This window comes from Terrapene carolina, unplaced genomic scaffold, assembly GCF_002925995.2.
Source record: "Terrapene carolina triunguis isolate 2854851 unplaced genomic scaffold, T_m_triunguis-2.0 Scaffold430, whole genome shotgun sequence".
Lineage (NCBI taxonomy): Eukaryota > Metazoa > Chordata > Testudines > Emydidae > Terrapene > Terrapene triunguis.
This window is the reverse complement of record NW_020664781.1, coordinates 457,134-474,764: the sequence shown is the minus strand read 5'-3', so window position 1 is coordinate 474,764 and position 17,631 is coordinate 457,134. Positions and strand designations below refer to the sequence as shown.

Genomic DNA, 17,631 nt, shown 5'->3' with positions numbered 1-17,631 from the left:
GCCGGATGGCCAAGACAGGGCGAGTAAGGGGAGATAGAGCAGAGCGGATGGATGCGCTCTGTGTTATCCCAAAGGAGAAACGCAAGGCACAGGCACCGTAGGGCTGGCCCGACCGGCTCAGCCCTGGGGTCCATCCAGCCCGCTCTCTCTCTGCCCGTGGCCAGCGCCAGCTGTTCAGGGGAAGCTGTGAGACTCCCACCAGCAGCAGATGGGGGATAAACGGCCCCTACCCTGATCCCTAACAGCGGTTGGCTTAAGCCCTGACTCAAATGATGGTGGTTCTCTAGCCCCCGAGCCCTGCAGATTCGTGGCACCATCCGGGCTGGTCTTCACTGCGGGAGTAAAACTCAGGTACCCAGCTCCCTCCCTCGCTTAGCGATCGCTGGACTGTGCTCCCCAGCTGTAGACCCCCAGGGCGCGTTGCCAATGCCACGCTGCAGCCCCAGGTGCCACTAGGCACCCCATTTCTCCCCCCTGCCCCGGTTCTGGCCCACGGGAGGGATATTGACTGGAATACAGGACAGGACCCCCAACAGGCAGTGGTGGGGAGGGGGTCGAGCGTGACTGGGTCCAGACTCCCAGAGAAACTTGCTCCTGCGTGGCACATTTCCCCCTAGTGGCCTCTCCCAAAGGGCAGAGAACGAGACACTAGAGGTGAACTCCTGGTCCCATCGAGATCAATGGCAAAGCTCCCATTGGTTTCAGTGGGTCCCAGCTGTCGCCCCAGATGGGGAGGTGAAGGTTTGCCATCCTCTTGCTGCCATTGGCCCGAGCGCAGCTTGAGCCAAGCTCTCCGTCCGCGTCGGGCTTTGAGGGCAGCATTCTCCTCTGTGATCGGCTGCAGCCCCCCGACCCGGCCTGTGGCCCGCCGCCCGGGTGGGAGAAGGGGACGTTGCCCGGAAGGCTGGGAGAGCCGTGACGCAAAGAACAACCCCGTCCCGTTCCCAGCCGTGCTTTGCTCATCCGTTGCCTCCTTTTCTGTTTGGCTTTCACCGTAGATCGGCCTCCGCCACGTCCATGACTCTGGCCCAGTGCGTGGATGTCTTCAAGGGGCTGCTGGAGTAAGTTTGCTGTCGTGTGTCCTGCGTCGCCGGGGGCCCGGGATTTAATGCACTTCCCAAAGGTCTGGGTAGCATCGACTGAATGGTGGGTCTAAAGGGTCCTCCTTTCCCACCCCCATTTCCCCTCCCACCCAGCCCTCTGCTCACCGGGCTGCTGGAGTGATCTCTCGTCGTTCAGACGGGACAAGGCTCAGCTGGGCTCGCGTCAGGCCCCGTGTTCCCCAGAGGCCGTCTGCTTGTGTTGTGACCTGGGCCCGCTCTCGTTAGTTTCAGGCTGAAACGAGGGAACTCCATCAGCAGCGGATCCGAGGTGCGCTACCGCTCCATGCCCATCTGCCTCGTCACCTGCCTGCCGTCCCGAGTCAGCGACGTCCAGGTAAAAGCTCGGAGGCACTCGGGACGTGCTGGATGGGCAAACCGATCAGCGTCTCCTCTGAGCCCGCCATGCTCCCGGGCTCGCGCTCGCTTGCTCGCTTTGCTCCCCCTGGCAAACACCTCGTCTCCAGGTCGCTGGTGCACCCCCTCCAGTGCTGTTCTCTGCACCAGCTGCAGCCAAGGGTGCTCTGGAAGGAGATCAGCCACTGCCCTGGCCCGGGAGGCTGTCCACCCCGCTCCAGAGGGAGGCTCTCAGCTTCTAGACAGCACCCAGCTGCTCTGTTTTATTCTGTTCTCCGTAGCTTCCTATACCACCCTCATGACCATAGATCTGAGCATCGGCCACTCGTGCATCGGTAACCAGACCAGTGTCTGTCACGTATGTTCTCTCATCTCTCCGGGGGAGGAGGACGTGCAGGGCAGGGAGGGGCTGGGTTTGGTAGCGTTTTAGGGGGGTGGGTTTTTTAATACGCACCTTGCTCTGTTTTTTTTGTCTGTGGAGCCAAGACATGGGCCTTGGAGCAGAAAGTGGAGGGTTTGGGATGGTCCTTAGTTCAGGGGTGGGCAAACTACAGCCCGCAGGCCAGATCCGGTCCATCAGGGCTTTGGATCCGGCCCATGGGATTGCCACCCACGTGGCGCCGCGGGCCCTGTGCCGCTCCCAAAAGCGGCAGGCACAATGTCCCTGCAGCCCTGGGGAGAGGGGGTAGGGCGGGGGGGGGAGGGGCAGAGGGCTCTGCGCGCTGCCCTCGCCTGCAGGCACCACCCCTCGCAGCTCCCATTGGCTGGGAACGGGGAACCATGGCCAATGGGAGCTTCGGGGGAGGTACCCACAGGGGAGGGCAACACACAGAGCCCTGCTTCCCCTCCCCCAGGGGCTGCAGGGACGTGGTGCCAGCTGCTTCCGGGAGCAGCGCAGGGCCAGGGCAGGCAGGCAGGGAGCCGCTGCCACTCCAGGTAAGCGGAACCAGGCCAGAGGCCGCACTCCTCCTGCACCCCGCACCCCAACTCACTGCCCTGAGCCCCCTGCCGCACCCCTGCCCTGAGTCCCCGCCCGCACTCTGCATCCCCACTTTCACCCCAACCCCCTTCCCTGATCCCCCTCGTACACCCCGCACCCCCTCCCACACCCCAACCCCTTGCCCCAGCCCTACATTCATGCAATTTCCCCACCCAGATGTGGCCCTCAGGCCAAAAGCTTTGCCCACCCCTGCCTCAGTTCCTGGGGGAGTTCGTTCCAGCCCCCTCGAAGGTTCTGACTGTTAAGAGTGCCGCTGGGCCAGCGGGGCAGAGCGGTCGACAGTGGTGCCGGCCGCTTCCAGGACCTTGACCTTCATTCGCTGCCCTGTGGGAAGCCAGGGCAGAGGGGTGCGTGGTACGTGCCCGCCCAGGCCAGACGTGGTATCCCGCGTTGCTGAGGAGACGTGGTACAGCGCGTGCTACCCGGGGCCTCCTTCATAGCCCTGTGCATTGGCTGATGAGAGCGGCTGATGCCTTCCTGCTCCACATGGTGGACTCTGCACCTCGTTAATTACCTTCTTCTCTGTCACAGGCCTAGCAACTTAAAACCCATGTAGGCTGCACACATCGAGCTTCCCCGCCACACCCCAGATTCTCCTCTAGCCGACCAGCGTCTTATAGGATCTTATAGGAAGCTACGGAGAACAGAATAAAACAGAGCAGCTGGGTGTTGTCTAGAAGCGGAGAGCCTCCCTCTGGAGCGGGGCGGACAGCCTCCCGGGCCAGGGCAGTGGCTGATCTCCTTCCAGAGCACCCTTGGCTGCAGCTGGTGCAGAGAACAGCTCTGGAGGGGGTCTAGCTCAGACTGCAGTGTAAACGTACTGGAAGCATGTGGAACATAAGAACGGCCATCCTGGGTCAGAGCAATGGTCCATCTAGCCCAGTATCCTGTCTCTGACAGTGGCTGGTGCCCGATACTTTGGGGGGAATGAACCGAACAGGGCAATTATCATAGAATCTCAGTGTTGGAAGGGACCTCAGGAGGTCATCTAGTCCAACCCCCTGCTCAAAGCAGGACCAATCCCCAGACAGATTTTTACCACAGTTCCCTAAATGGCCCCCTCAAGGACTGAACTCACAACCTTGGGTTTAGCAGGCCAATGCTCAAACCACTGAGCTATCCCTCCCCCCTATGGAGTGATCCATCCCCTGTCGTCCAGTCCCAGCTTCAGGCAGTCAGAGGTTTAGGGACCTGAGCATGGGGTTCCCTCCCTGCCCATCTTGGCCAATAGCCGTTGATGGATGTATCCTCTGTGAACTTATCTAGTTCTTTTTTGAACCCAGTTATACTTTTGGCTTCACGACATCCCCAGGCAATGAGTTCCGCAGGTTGATTGTGCGTTGTGTGAAGAAATACTTCCCTATGTCTGTTTTAAACCTGCTGCCTGTTCATTTTATTGGGTGACTCCTGGATCTTATGGGTAACTAACAATGGGGCCCGGATGTCAGTTGGGCCCGTTAGTTGCCACTGGGAGACTTCTGGCAATAGCCGCCCCATGGGTCTCAGACCCTGGGGTTTGTTGTGGGAGGCGGATGCTACCTGCTGGGCCAGCTGATTGAGAAGACACTGGAGACCTGGCTAACAAACCTTGGCCGCATGCATCCAAGCCTGCAGTCATCAGCTGGGACTGACCCGGGGGCGGGGCTTCCATCGCCAAAAGCCGGGGCCCTGACCACCTGAGTCCTTCCCACTCGATGGTAGCGGAGTCTTATCCTGGCTGGGACCAGCCACTCTGCCACGCTCCGCCGGTGCCAGAGATGGGACAGGGGCTAGGACTCTGCTCAGCAGGGCCACGCAGAGGGCTGAGTTAATGTGCTGAGCCGATGCCCTCTGCCCTGGCCACGCTAAGCATTAGGGGTGGCACCTGAGGCCTGGTCACTGATCCTAGGAGACGTTCGCCCTCACGGTTTCACCAGTTCTCCTTTCTCTCCTCCAGGAGGCGCACTTCTCCGAGGTGAACGCAGTCAAGTTCAATCCCAGCTCCGGCGTGCTGGCCACAGGCGGGGCCGACAGTCTCATCAGGCTCTGGAGCGTGGCCGGAGGTACAGCAATGAACAGTTCACTGCTCCTGGCCAGGGGCGTCGAATACCCGCGCCAAGCCGCAGGTTAACGTGGGAGCGGCATTGCCAAGTGGGAGGGCGGCTGAGAGCTCACCAGCTAGCCGGGTGGTAATACCCTGTCCTGGTGGGGATCGGGCTTGTGGTCCGCTGAGCTGCAGACAGCCGGGGGGAGTGAATCCTGTCATGCTAGTGACCGTCCCCAATGCTGCAAGGGTGTCGAGGCCTTGATACATCCTCCTGTGACTGCCTAGCCCTTTCCTGCCTCTCCGTGACCTTTGCAACAGTGAGCTTGCAGTCCTGTAGTGCGCTTCCTCCAGACGCATCTCAAACCGCTTCCCTGCCCTCTCTAACACGTTGGGAGCCTCACTTTGCTGCAGCCATGTCTGGGGTGGAACCCATCAGCTCCTAAACAGAACGCAGCAATACAGTTTAGGCCAGCAAAGAGGAGCTCTGGTTTGGCCGCCCTTGTCACGCTGCAGGCTACAGAGCGCGCAGGTTGTGTCCCAGGTCTCAGGTGCAGTAGGATGTACAGGCACGGGCTTATTCCAGCCGGCAGATGGCAGGGGTCTCTGGGTCAGGTCACTGCAGAGTCTGGCCTTGACTTAGCTGTCACTCCGTCACTTGTTCTAAGTGCCTTCCCGTCAGCACACCCAGAGCCTTTCCTTTCCCCTTCCCGAAATCTCCAGGGGCGCTGCAGCCCTGGAGACAGACCCCGCCCTGACGGCCGGACACCTGCTGCCCGCCCAGGGCTTCCTTTTCTGCTCCACGTTCTCTGGCAGAGCCGTGAAATTCAGACCCAAGCATCCCCCGGGCCCTGGGTGTTCTCTGCTTAGAGACATTGCTATGTAAATATCCCCCATTGCACAGAGAGGGAAACTGAGGCACGGAGAGGTCAAGGGCTGTTTTTTAAAGTGGCCTCTGACTTGGGGTGCCTCCAGCTTCTGAGCGATGGGATTCTCAGAGCTGCCGAGCGCTCCCAGGGCCTCGGCGGCTCAGGAATTGGCGTTGTCTCCGCAGTTGTTCCGCCTCTCCCTGCTGCCCTGGGGCTAATCACCGTGCTGTTTCTGTCTGCTCTCAGGGAAGCTGGAGAACCTGCAGACCTTGGAAGGGGCTAACGGCAGCATCACCAGCATCGAGTTTGACCCGTCGGTGAGTGGGGCGTTGCTGGGCCAGCCCTGTTTGGAGTTGCTGGCGGGCCCAGCTTGGCTGGGACCGTCCTGAGCCAGGATCCCGGGACAGAGGCAGCCGGGGGAAGCCGCGGCCCCTGTGCTCAGAGCACGGCGCATCTGCCAGCTCTTCCTTTCTCTTCTACCTCCTGAGCGCCTCTCTCAGCTGCGGGCAACCAGCTCTTCCCGCTGCTGCGACCGCGAGGAGGGGGCTGATGAGGGGCAGGAGTCGTTCCTAGGGCAGAGGAGAGGTGGGGGAGCCGGGCCAGGGAAAAAACAGGCCAGAGGCCTGCAGAGTTTTTTGCCCAGTCCGGTGAAGGGTTGGTTGGTCTCCGTGGCTTCCTCACAACGTGTCGGTGGCAGAGCCCGGCCTAGCGTCTGGGTCCCCTGACTCCTCGCCGCTCCTGGAGCAGCCTCTGAGAAACGGTTCTTGCAGAGCTTGGAAGTTCTCCAGGGGTCCCAGGAGAGCCCCATGCTCTCTGAGCAGCTGGGAAGCCCCGGGGGGCGCCGGAAGGAGACCGTGATGCGTCGGGAACCCCAGGGCAGGAGAAGGGAGGCTGCTGGGAAGCTGGAGGGGGAATGGAGGCTCCAGGCCGAGGTGGGGTGGGGTGCGGAGCAGGAGTGGGACCTTTCAGGAGGGCGCTTTGAATAGCGGAGTCCACCCCAGCAGGGCCGGCTCCAGCTTTTTTGCCGCCCCAAGCGGGGAAGGGGGAAAAAAAAAAAAAAAAGCTGCGATTGGCGGCACTTCGGTAGCAGCTCTACCGCACTTCATTCTTCGGTGGCAATGCGGCGGCTGGTCCTTCCCCCCGAGAGGGACTGAGGGACCCACCACCGAATTGCTGCCGAAGACCCGGACGTGCCGCCCCTTCCCCTTGGCCGCCCCAAGCACCTGCTTCCTGTGCTGGTGCCTGGAGCCGGCCCTGCGCCCCGGGGTCTGTCTCTGGTTGGGATCAGCATGCCCTGGAGGTGCCGTGCAGCCAGCAGGAGCCTTTGCCCGGCGTGGGCACTAGATGGCGGCAGAGAGAAGCCATCACTTGGATGGCCAGCGCCTGGTGGTCCAGCGTAGCGGAAGATCTTCAAACCCAGGCTTTCTTCCAGCCCCAGCCGGTGCTCGGGTGTTCGCTGGCAGGGGCGGGGGTCTTTCGAGAGCCTCGCTGACTCCATGAGCGGGAAGGGGCCGGCTCCCCCCGCTTTGTGAGCGCTGCTAGCTCGCCGGGCGCTGTCTGGAAGGGTCAGTCCGTGCCTCTGGGACGGGGCTCTCCGCTGGGAGGTGTGTGAATGGCCGGGAAGAGAGCGGGGTTGGCTGTTTTCACCCAGCCCCGGTGGCGACAGGGGATAGTGTCAGGGGCTTCGTAGATTCCAAGGCCAGAGGGGACCGTTGTGATCACCTGGTCTGACCTCCTGTCTAGCCCAGACCAACCCCTCTGACTGGCTCCTGTTTGAACTAGAGCTAGATCCCTCCTGCTGTCTGGTCCCCCCCCGCCCCCCAGCAGTTAGTGACCTGTGCTGGCCTCCGTCCTCCCAGGGACTGAGCCGGCAGGAGGCAGAGATGGTGGGGAGAGAGGGAGGGGCTGGCCAGTAAGGGGGCACCCTACAGCATGGGAAAGGGGCTGAGCCAGGGGACTAGCCGAGGGGGAGAAGGCTGCAAGGTAGATGGGGCAGGATGCGGGGAAGCCCGGGGGCAGCAGCTCAGGTGGAAGATCCAGGCTGCCTAGATGATCGCACGGGTGTCCACGGGATCTGCGGCCTGCAGGCCCCGAAGGGGCTTCTTCACGCTAGAGAGGCAGCGGCTGAATCCAGCCTGCCTCGGGCAAAGCGAATATCCCCCCGGCGAGGAAAAGCAGCGGGCGGGTTCTGTGCGGGAGTCATTTGTCCTGGTCTCAACTGAAACCATGTGGAACGCCGCGGAGCAGCCGGGCGGCTGGCAGAGGGGAGCCGGAACGACATGCTGGCCGCTCCGGAGCGCCCCACGGCGAGGCACGGACCACGCTGACTGCACACACATGGCGTCGCCAGATCTCTGTGATCCCAGGTGCCGAGGACCGGTGGCTCTGTGTGCAGCCGAGGGCAGGAACCCCGGCTCGCGCTGCCACTCCCCGGCCGATACCCGTCAACTCCCTCTTCCTCCTCTTTCAGGGCTGCCAGATCTTGGCGGCGGCGTACAACAATGCAGCGCAGCTGTGGCATATCGGGGACTGCAAATCCAAAGTAAGTGCCCCGGGGTCTTGTCTGGGTCCCTGCCTTTCGGGGGGAGGGGGAGGATGTCCCCTGCCAACCGGGGAATGATCCAGACACTTAGGGGACTGAGGGCCACCAGGGATCACCCCCCGTTGTCGCACATCAGCTGCATGAAACATGTTCAGATCAAGCAGATGCGTGACGTCCGCTGGGTTACCTGGGGTGGGTGTCATGCCCCCAGTCTCTCGCAGCGCCTTGCCAATACCCTGAGGATGTTCTTCTGACCCCAGATCTGCCAGGCAGGGTAACCTACCAGCAGGGTGGCCGCAGCTACGCGCCTGGTCACATGTTGTCGGCAGGCAGACACGTTTCTGGTCGCCCATGAATACTTCGAAGATGGATCCCATGAGCTCTCCTGAATTTAGCACGTGTGAGAGGGGCCCTGCAGGAGGCAGTAAACTGGCCCCATTCCGGTCAGTCAGTGCTGGCATCCACATGTGGGGGGGGGGAAAACTGAGGCACAGAGCAGTGGAGTGACTTGCCCAAGGCCGCCAAGCACCTCTGGGAACAGAGTCTTGGCTCCCAAACCTGTGCCTTAGCCCCAAGGCTATCCTTGCTGCATTTTATGCCAGCAGAGAATTTGGCCCTGGGTACCTGCCGAGGGCTTGAGGCCCTCAGGTGGGAGGTGCTGTGTGACTGCAGAGAGCCTGGCTCTGCCCCCGGCACATGGGTTCCCCGGCAGGGAATGAGAGCGGTGCCTAGTGGGCGGAGGCCGCGTCGCGCCCCCTGTGCGGTCAGTAGGTCTTCAGAGGCGGTGAGAGCCTGGCCATGCTCTTGGGACCGTCCCCCGGGGCCAAGCTCCCTGTCGCTGGTCGCCCCCTCTGTGCGGACAGGGCTGAATGTAGCAGCCATTAGTAACCCGTGGGACTTGTCTGTGCTGGGCCGGGCCGCCGGCAGCCCTGCACGGATGGAGTGCGTGGGAATAGCTCGCTGCCAGGGGGCGCTGCCTTGGCACTGCATAGCCCCGAGGGATGAGCAGCGAGGGGACGTGGCTGGCGGCAGAAGGGAATTCGTGGTAGCAGGGAGATGCATACACCACCATGTGTCCTGCCTCCCCTCACCCTCCCGGGCCTGTGCTCCCACCAGTGGGGTGGGTCAGCGAGGAGCAGGCTTGAACGCTGGTGGGGGAGGGCAAGCTGGGTGGGGGAGGGGGCGTCTTTTGTCATGGGAGGGGAGCGCCAGCTGGGGGAGAGGCAGGATTCCTGCAGGGATGGAGTTGCATTAACGTGCCGGGCTGCCCGGTGGCTTTAATACCGGCCCGGTGCCCCGTGCCTTGCAGCTGGCATTCAGACCCCGCTGGGGACTGTGCTGCCTGAGCTGGCAGAGATGCTGTGAACCCAGGGCCTGATCCTGGGGGGAGCTGCACACTGGAGATCCCGCTGGCTTCAGGCAGGGCCGGAGGTGCTTGCGGCCCAGATCCGCCAAGGTGTCTAGGCTCCTACCTTCCATTGAAACCCGTGGGAGTTGGGAGCCGAGATATCTGGGAGGCTCTGGGCTTCAGTGCCTCTGGGTGAGGCGCGGGAATCCCCACCCAAGTCTGGTGCAGTCGTTTAAAATCGTTTCCTCCCCCCGGCCCTGCTGCAGCTGCTGCCAAAGGCACCAGGGCCAGCTGCTCCGCTGGTGTAAACTGCGAGCACTGCGCTGATTCGCCCCGGTAGAGGATCCGGGCCTGGAAGAACACGGAGCCGCTTCCCAAGCCCCGCCGGGCCAGCAGCTCCGGGGTTAGGAGTGACTGTCCCCATACGTGCATCGGCGGGCGGAGCCTACACAAGAGCCCAGCTGAGCCTCCCCACGCGGGCGCTTCCCGGCCACGGCTCTGCACATTCCACCCGTTTCAGGCCTTGGATTTCAGTGACTGTCTCCAGGCTGCGCAGGCGGATCGGTCCCCTGGAGCTGCCTGCGGCGTTCGGATCTAGGCTCCGCGCCCCTTCCTGCAGGGGTTCTCGCAGCAAGCCGGCGGCCGGGCTCCGAGTCCCAGGGCTCGGTCGGCAGCAGAGCCGAGGCTAGAAAGTGAGGGCGTCGAGCTCAGCAGCCCCGCTCCTGCTGGGGCGGATCGGGGGAGGAGCTTCAAACCACCTTGGTGCACCCCTATGCGAGTCTGGCTGGGGATCTGTTACAGCCGGACTGGCTGGTCCCTGGCGTAAGCTAGAGCAGCCTCAGGGCTGTTCCATGTCGCTCTCTGCTTCCCGTGAAGCCAAGAATAGCGGTAGTGCTGTGTGTTCTAGCTGTACCCCCGAGCCGAGGGCTGAAAGCAGGTCCTCCCACCAGCCAGGAAAAGGTTTCGGAGGCTATTGCTGGGAACAGAAAGGAGCTGTAGTGTAACTGAGAACTAGCTCCCAAGTCTTCTGCCACTGCTTCCAAGCCCTGCCTGCCCATATAGGAGGAGGAGAAAGGCCCAAGTGTTTTGGTCGATCACAAGATAACTACGAGCGGCCAATGTGATGTGCCCATGAAAAAGGCTAGTGCAGCCTTAGGATGCATCAGGTGAAGTGTTTCCTGCAGAGACAGGGAAGTGTTAGTACCATTAAACAAAGCACAGGTGAGACCTCATCTGGAGTATTGTGTGCAGTTCTGGTCTCCCAGGTGAATTCAAACTGGAACAGGTGCAGAGAAGGGCTACGAGGATGATCCGAGGAATTGAAAAACCTACCTCATGAGAGGAGACTCAAGGAACTTGGCTTGTTTAGCCTAAGGAGAGAGATGATTGTTCTCTATAAATGCATCAGATGGATAAACACCAGGGTGGGACAGGAGTTATTTAAGTTAAGGGCCAGTGTGGACACAAAACCAAATGGATATAAATTGGCCATCCACAGGTTTAGGCTTGAAGTGAGATGAAGGTTTCTAACCATCAGAGGAGTGAAGTTCTGGAACAGCCTCCCCAGGGAAGCAGTGGGGCAAAAACCTACCTGGGTTCAAGTCTGAGCGTAGGGTGACCAGATGTCCCGATTTTATAGGGTCAGTCCTGATTTGGGGGGCTTTTTTTTATATAGGCACCTATTACCCCCCACCCCCTGTCCCGATTTTTTACACTTGCTATCTGGTCACCCTAATTGAGCGTGATAAGTTTATAGAGGGGATGGTATGAGATGACCGCCTACAATGGCATGTGGCCCATGGTTGACTGCTAGCAGCAAATATCCCCAACAGCCAGTGATGGGACACTAGATGGGAAGGGCTCTGGGTTATTATGGAGAATTCTCTCCCAGGCGTCTGGCTAGTGGGTCTTGCCCACATGCTCAGGGTCTAATTGATCGCCACATTTGGGGTCGGGAAGGAATTTTCCGCCGGGTCAGATTGGCAGAGACCCTCGTGGGGTTTCACCTTCCTCTGCAGCATGAAGTCACTTGCAGGTTTAAACTAGTGTAAATGATGGATTCTCTGTAACTTGGAGGCTTTAAACCATGATCCGAGGACGTCAGTAACTGAGCCAGAGGTTCGGGGTCTATTACTGGAGTGGGTGGGTGAGATTCTGTGGCCTGCAGCATGCAGGAGGTCAGACTGGATGATCACGATGGTCGCTTCTGACCTTGAAGTCTAGGAGTCTATGTATTGGATTCATTATTTGGAATTGCAGAGAGATTGTCATGTTTTAAGTAATTAAAAAAAAAAAACCCACAATCCATTTCACTTCTGCAACAATTCCAGCAGGGGGCAGTGTTGGGCTTTGTTCTCCAAGCCCGTAACTGGCTGACTTTTCTGTAACAGGGCCATTGTGTGTCATTTTCCTTGTTTTGATTTATTTTTTTAAAAATTAGATTATTGGGAAGAAAATGAAATTAAAAAAAAACCCTAAACCCCTTAACATCCCCAGCTGTTCTGTTGTCTAGGAGACGCTCACGGGCCATGCTGACAAAGTGACGGCTGCCAAATTCCGCTCCACCCGCCACCAAGCGGTGACGGGCAGTCGGGACAGGACAGTCAAAGAATGGGACCTGTGCAAAGGGGCCTGTAAGTAACCGACTCTGTCGGGCGTAGTGTCCTGTGTCTCACCAGCGACCTCCACTAGGGGGCGTGTCAAGTGTGTGGTTTGTGCACTGTTGGCACGGGATGATGATGGTATTGCAGTAGGGTCTAGATTAGGTTCATGCACAACCACAGAGCGAGAGGCAATCCCTGCAGCGACGAGCTTACAATCTGAATGGGGAAACTGAGGCACCGACCGGGTCAGTGACTTGTCTAGGGTCACACAGCAGGTCTGTGGCAGAACTGGGACTAGAAGCCAGGTCTCTTGACTCCCAGTCTGGTGCCTTAGTCCAGCGGCTGTTATACAGTCTCTAATACTACGGCAGCTACCAGAGATGCCCCTTTAGTTCAAGGCTTGTGCTTTGGAGCAGAAGGTTCTGGGTTCTACCTGGATGCACCGTGTGGTTCCACCAGGACCTCTGAAGTCTGGCTGTGGATCTGTTACAGCAGGTTCTTATGGGCCCTCTCTATGGTCTTTGTGTGGAGTCCTGGGCTAATAGTCTTTGATTGTTCTGGGCCCGCAGCAGGGACAGCCCGCCCTGTGCGTCTTGGCAAAGCCGGCTAAGTGACTGTTTCTGTTACAGTAATTCCCCAGGGCTCCGATCCCCGTTGGGGCCCGTTATGCTGGGCACCGTGCACATGGGGAAGAGACAGTCCCTGTCCCCATGGCCTTACAGACTAAAACTCACGCCCTGACCGGGGGATGGGAATGTACCATCCTCACGTGCTTGGATGAATTGGCTCGGCTCTGTTACTTCCATGCGGTGGCTTTTTAACTGGGGCTAGCGGCCGTGGAAAGACAAGGGAGAGGAGCACTCACGGCTGATCACCTGACCGCCCAAGACTCACGCTGGCTGCGCTTTCCTCCATTGGATGGATGAAATGCCACCCAGGGGGAAGGAAAGCGCTGGCTATCAGTGGCTGGGTGGCGCAGGCGTAGGAAGGAGTGTGTGGTCATGTGGGCAGGGCACAGGACTCAAGTCGGGGGCCTAGGTTCGATTCCCAGCCCTGCCACCCACTGGACAATGTGCTCCACTGCCCCGTGCCTCAGTTTCCCCAAGGGAAATGGCCTCTAGAGGTCCTAGTTGGGGGCATTGTCCTGGGCAGTGAAACAAGGAGAGTCTCTGCCCCAGGGAGTTTACACGCTGGTGTTAGGACAAGCTGGAGCAGGTGGATCAACAGACGGGGTAGGGGGACCAGAGCTGGCTGCCTTTGGGCTGCCGTATTTGCAGAGCACCGCAGGCCTCGGGGGAGGGCACTAGGAGCGGGCAGCGCCGTGGTCACTGATGGGCTGTGGCCGTGGTGGGAGCCAAGTAGCCACCTAGCTAGACTAGACAGTTGGGGGCGGGCCGGTGCTGGGAGTTTGGTGTCCCTTGTCTTTTTGCACCTCGCCTGTGGGCAGAGAACTGCTCTGTGAAGGAACGCTGGGCCTCCTCACTGTGGGGACCCTCCCGGGAAATCCGGGGAGCTGACGGAGAGGGAGCTGTGCCATTGCAGGACCAGCCGTCATGCCATCCCTGGCTGCGGGTCTCCACCCCGTTCTTGGAATTCAGCTCCGGCCTTTCCAGCCCTGGGGCTACTAGTTACAGTGCGATCGCCCTCGAAGAGCCATTAGATCAGGGCCCCGTTGCGCTGGGCACAGGACAAACCCACAGCGGGAGCCAGAGCCAAGATGGACCAAGGGGGCAGGATGAGGGTAGCCATGGTTGGGCCAGGCCGCCCTGAGTGGGGATTGCCCCAGGCACCGAGCCGCCGAGTGGTTCATGCTGAGAACAAACCGACCCCGTCCCAGGTGAGCTCGTTGTCTGGGATTTGAACTCGGGTCTGGTGCGTGGGACCCAATGCCGGGCCCAGCTCCCCTGCGCGGTGTGGGCCATGCTGGGAGGTAGACGGGTGGTGCTGTCTGGCACAGTGCTCCCTTATGAACGGTCAGCGTTCTCCCTGTGGGTAAAGGGTATCCCCTGGGAGGTAGCACGGCCCATAGCGGAGCCCCCGGTGCCCTGGCACTGCCCCACCAGCCTCGCCCCCCTCCCCGTCACTCACGGCCGTGCTGTCCCCACAGGCTGCAGGACCATCAACGTCGTCTCCTACTGCAACGACGTGGTGTGCGGTGACAACGTCATCGTGAGCGGCCACCACGACAAGAAGATCCGCTTCTGGGACAGCAGGTGACTCCCCTCCCTGGGCGGGGGAACTGCTGGGCAAGGAGCCTCCGCTGGTTAGGCCACCAGCTGGGCCCCTGGGGTCTCTGGCCCCCTTTGCTTGGCACTGGGGAAACAAGCAGGATAAAGCGCCGTCCTGCGGTTCTAGAAACACCTTCCTGCCCGACTTCAAACCTGTCCGCCCTGGGATCAGCTTACCCAGAGAGGGTGCTGTTCATTCTCCCTGTTTCACATATGGGGAAACTGAGGCACGGATTGGCTAAGTGACTCACCCAGGGGCTACAGAGGGAGTTGGTATCGAAGCCGGGGTTAGAACTCAGGAGTCTCTCGGGGGCCTGTGCTCCGCCCAGTAGGCCTTGCTGCCCCTCAGTGGGCTGCTAAGCAGTGAGCCCCCCTCCTGGATATTCTCAGACCAGCCTTTCTGGGATGACTTGGTTACAGCTCTGGACTGGAACTTGGGAGATTCCTGGCTCCCTGTGCAAGTCGCTGAGTGTCTCCGTGCCTCAGTTTCCCCTCTTAGAGATGCGTTTTCCCTGCGGGGCCGCAGGATCAGTCTGTTAATGCTCAGATGCTGCTGTGTCGGTTGCCATACAAGCACCATGATCTAAGTGCCAAAGTCCCGTCCGGGGCTGGGAAGTGCTTCCTTTGGGACGGCTCGTCTGGGCCTGGCCCGGGTGTAGGCGTGGGTTCAGTGGAACTCACCACATGGGACGATGCCAGCTGGGGCAGCGAGGCGCGAAGGGGGGCCTGGCGCACTCCGTGCCTTGTCCCCCGGGCAGCCCCAAGAGGGTGGGACGGGCAAGACGGCCGGCGTGCACCGAGGTGGGTGGGTCACAATCCAGAGTGGCCAGGCATTTGGCTGCTCACCCAGCATCTGAGCGTGTCGTCCCCCCGGTTTGGCTAATCAGCGCAAAAGCTTCCACGTGTCTTGCTGCCATTTCTGTCCCTCCTCTGGGCTATTCATACCCGGCGGGCTGCCCACTGGCGCTCCTGATGGCTCCCTTCAAGCGCTCCGCGGGCAGCGCTGAGTGGGGAGGGCTCTCGTCCGTTCCCTAGCAACGGATCTGTCCGGGTAATTAACTCCCGTAATGGAGCCGGGCGGTTCCTAGGTTAGCAGGGACAGGATGTAACTGATAGCCTCTGGCGTGTGGGAGTCCTGTAAGGGGGGATCCGACTGGAACACGGGGGTGGTTCTGATCCACGCAGGCCTTCGGGAGCGGGCAGCCCCCGGGTGGGTTCTCCACGGGCCGGTGACGTCGCTGGCGCGCTAACGAGCCCCTTGTCTGCCGTGCTCCAGGGGGCCCCGATGCACGGAGGTGATCCCGGTCGAGGGTAAGGTCACCTCCCTCCACATCAGCCAGGACCAGATGCACCTGCTGAGCTGCTCCAGGGACAACACGCTGAAGGTCATCGACCTGAAGATGAACAACGTCCGGCAGGTGTTCCGGTGAGCGGCGGGCGGGACCCTAACCCCGAGAGCCTGAGCCAGGCCTGGCCTGGCCTGACTGACCCCCCCGGGTGTAATACTGTCTCCTCCTGAAAGGTTCTCTGCCATCCTTCCTGGACTAGCCTATTCTGTTCCCCTGTCCTGCTCCGGCACCTCCCTTTCCTGCCCCGATCTGTCTTAGCAGCTGCGGCTCACACCAGTCCTCAGGCTGCTGATAGGACAGCGTTCTCCAGGGGAAACTGAGGCACGGGGGGAGTGACTTCCCCGGGGTCACCCAGCAGGGCCAGTGGCAGAGTTGGGAATTGAGCCCAGCTCTGCGTCCTGCCCACCCACAGCCCGTAGCACCCTCCCTTCGGCGAAGCCGCCCCTCCAGAGCCAGTCGTGCTGCTCCTCCAGGAGCCTGAGCAGGCCAACGCTGGGCGAGGCCTAGCGCGCCCCCTCTTCCGCATCACGGCTGGGCGAGCGGCTGTCTGAGCCCGCAGGGGGCTAGGCCCAAATGGGTGATGCCACCCAGTGTCCTCGTGGGCTGGCAGAGACGCTGGCGTTACCCCGTCAGAAGACGCTTGCGCCATCCCACGAGCCTGCGTCTGGCGCTGGCTGCCCGGGGCGTGGAAGCCGGAGTGCTGGGTCCCTGAGGTTGCAGGGATCTCGTGTCTGAACCCAGAGCCTGGCCCTTTGCCCCACAAGCCAGCAGTTCTCCCCAGGGCGGCTTGTATTGAGCAGTGGAGCCTGTCCCAGCCCCTCTGTGGGGCTCCAAGCCCCGGGCCCTGGGCGTGTCCCATGGGGAGCTGTCGCCCTTTGCGAGGGAGTGATGCACGTTCACCAGGGACGGTTTGTGTCTGCAGGGCCGACGGCTTCAAGTGTGGCTCGGACTGGACGAAGGCGATCTTCAGGTGAGCGGGGGTGGGGGTGCTGGCTGTGCTCGGAGCTGTACACACCATCGTGCAGGCTTGGCCCTCCCGCAGGGTGATAAAGGAGAGACACCCCACAGGGGTCACCGGGAGGGAGACTCCTCGCACGAGGGCACATTGCTGTGAACGGAGCTGGGGATCTGCAGTGCCAAGCCCAGCCCATCTGTTGACACAGCTCTGGGTTATTGTTGTGAGAGAAGGACCCACAGTGCCAGCGAGCCGGGCATAGAGCATGTAAATAATGGGCAAGTGTCCTACCCACGGCCCAGCCAGTGCCCTTCGCTCCTGCCCCACGGACCCTGCTATCCCAGTCCTGGGCATCACCATGCCCAGCCCCGCCAGTGCCCCTCACTCCTGCCCCACGGACCCTGCTATCCCAGTCCTGGGCATCGCCACCCCCGGCCCCGCCAGTGCCCCTCGCTCCTGCCCCACGGACCCTGCTGTCCTAGTCCTGGGCCTCGCCACCCCCGGCCCCGCCAGTGCCCCTGGCTCCTGACCTGAACTCTGCTTACACCCCAGTCTGTGGCTGCGGCTGGATCTCGGTGTGGGAAGTTGTCTCCGACCCCGTTTCTCCCCCTTCCCCCGTCACCGCCCAGCCAAAGCTTTGGACGGGGTGGGAGGTGGAGGCAAAAACGGGTCTCATTGCCCCCCTTTCTGGGCTGTATGGACCCTACCCAGTGATGCTCCCTTCCCCAAATGCCTCATCCTGCTCTTGACCCTGACTGGGGTCCCAGCAGGGCCCCAGGTGACCCTGGAGGAGGAATCCCAGGAGCCGGAGGGAGCCCCTGGGAGCCTGCTGGCAGCTTTCCCCGTGAGCAGCTCCTCCCGCATCCCGCCAAGAGCAGGGCCCTGCGTTCTCCTGAAAAGCCAAAGGGCTGTTTCCCAGCACGTGGGCTCTTCAGCTGGGGATCTGCCCTGCCGCTCCAGCCCTGCTCCCTTTCCAGGATCAGTGGCAAGCTCACCAGCCCCCCAGGCCTTCCAGAGGTGAGCTTGCAATGGCACTTCCCCGTCTCTAGGCCAGGCAGCTGGCTCCCAGCTCCATCGCACGCTCTAGGTGGACGGCTTCTGCTTGTTGTCGTGGCTATTCTGCTGTCCTTGAGACAGCGGTTGTCTCCCACCTGCCCCTCAATTTTCTTCCCGGCTGTTTTTTGAGGGAGAGGGAGGTTCCTGAGATTCTTTGCTGGTGCCTGCGGGTGATGAATGAACAGCCTGGAACATGGGCTG

The 17,631-nt window shown here is 61.1% G+C and overlaps 1 protein-coding gene across 1 annotated transcript in view; it reads left to right on the top strand.

Moving 5' to 3' along the window:
• Nucleotides 1-17,631, top strand: part of ATG16L2 (autophagy related 16 like 2) — a 35,354-nt gene that overhangs the window by 14,279 nt on the left and 3,444 nt on the right. Inside the window, exons 7-15 of the mRNA XM_024200087.3 lie at nt 999-1,061; nt 1,329-1,437; nt 4,394-4,499; nt 5,596-5,666; nt 7,820-7,891; nt 11,752-11,872; nt 13,950-14,055; nt 15,347-15,496; nt 16,342-16,389. Of these exons, the coding sequence (XP_024055855.2) occupies nt 999-1,061; nt 1,329-1,437; nt 4,394-4,499; nt 5,596-5,666; nt 7,820-7,891; nt 11,752-11,872; nt 13,950-14,055; nt 15,347-15,496; nt 16,342-16,389 (846 nt within the window). The remainder of the gene's footprint in view (nt 1-998; nt 1,062-1,328; nt 1,438-4,393; nt 4,500-5,595; nt 5,667-7,819; nt 7,892-11,751; nt 11,873-13,949; nt 14,056-15,346; nt 15,497-16,341; nt 16,390-17,631) is intronic.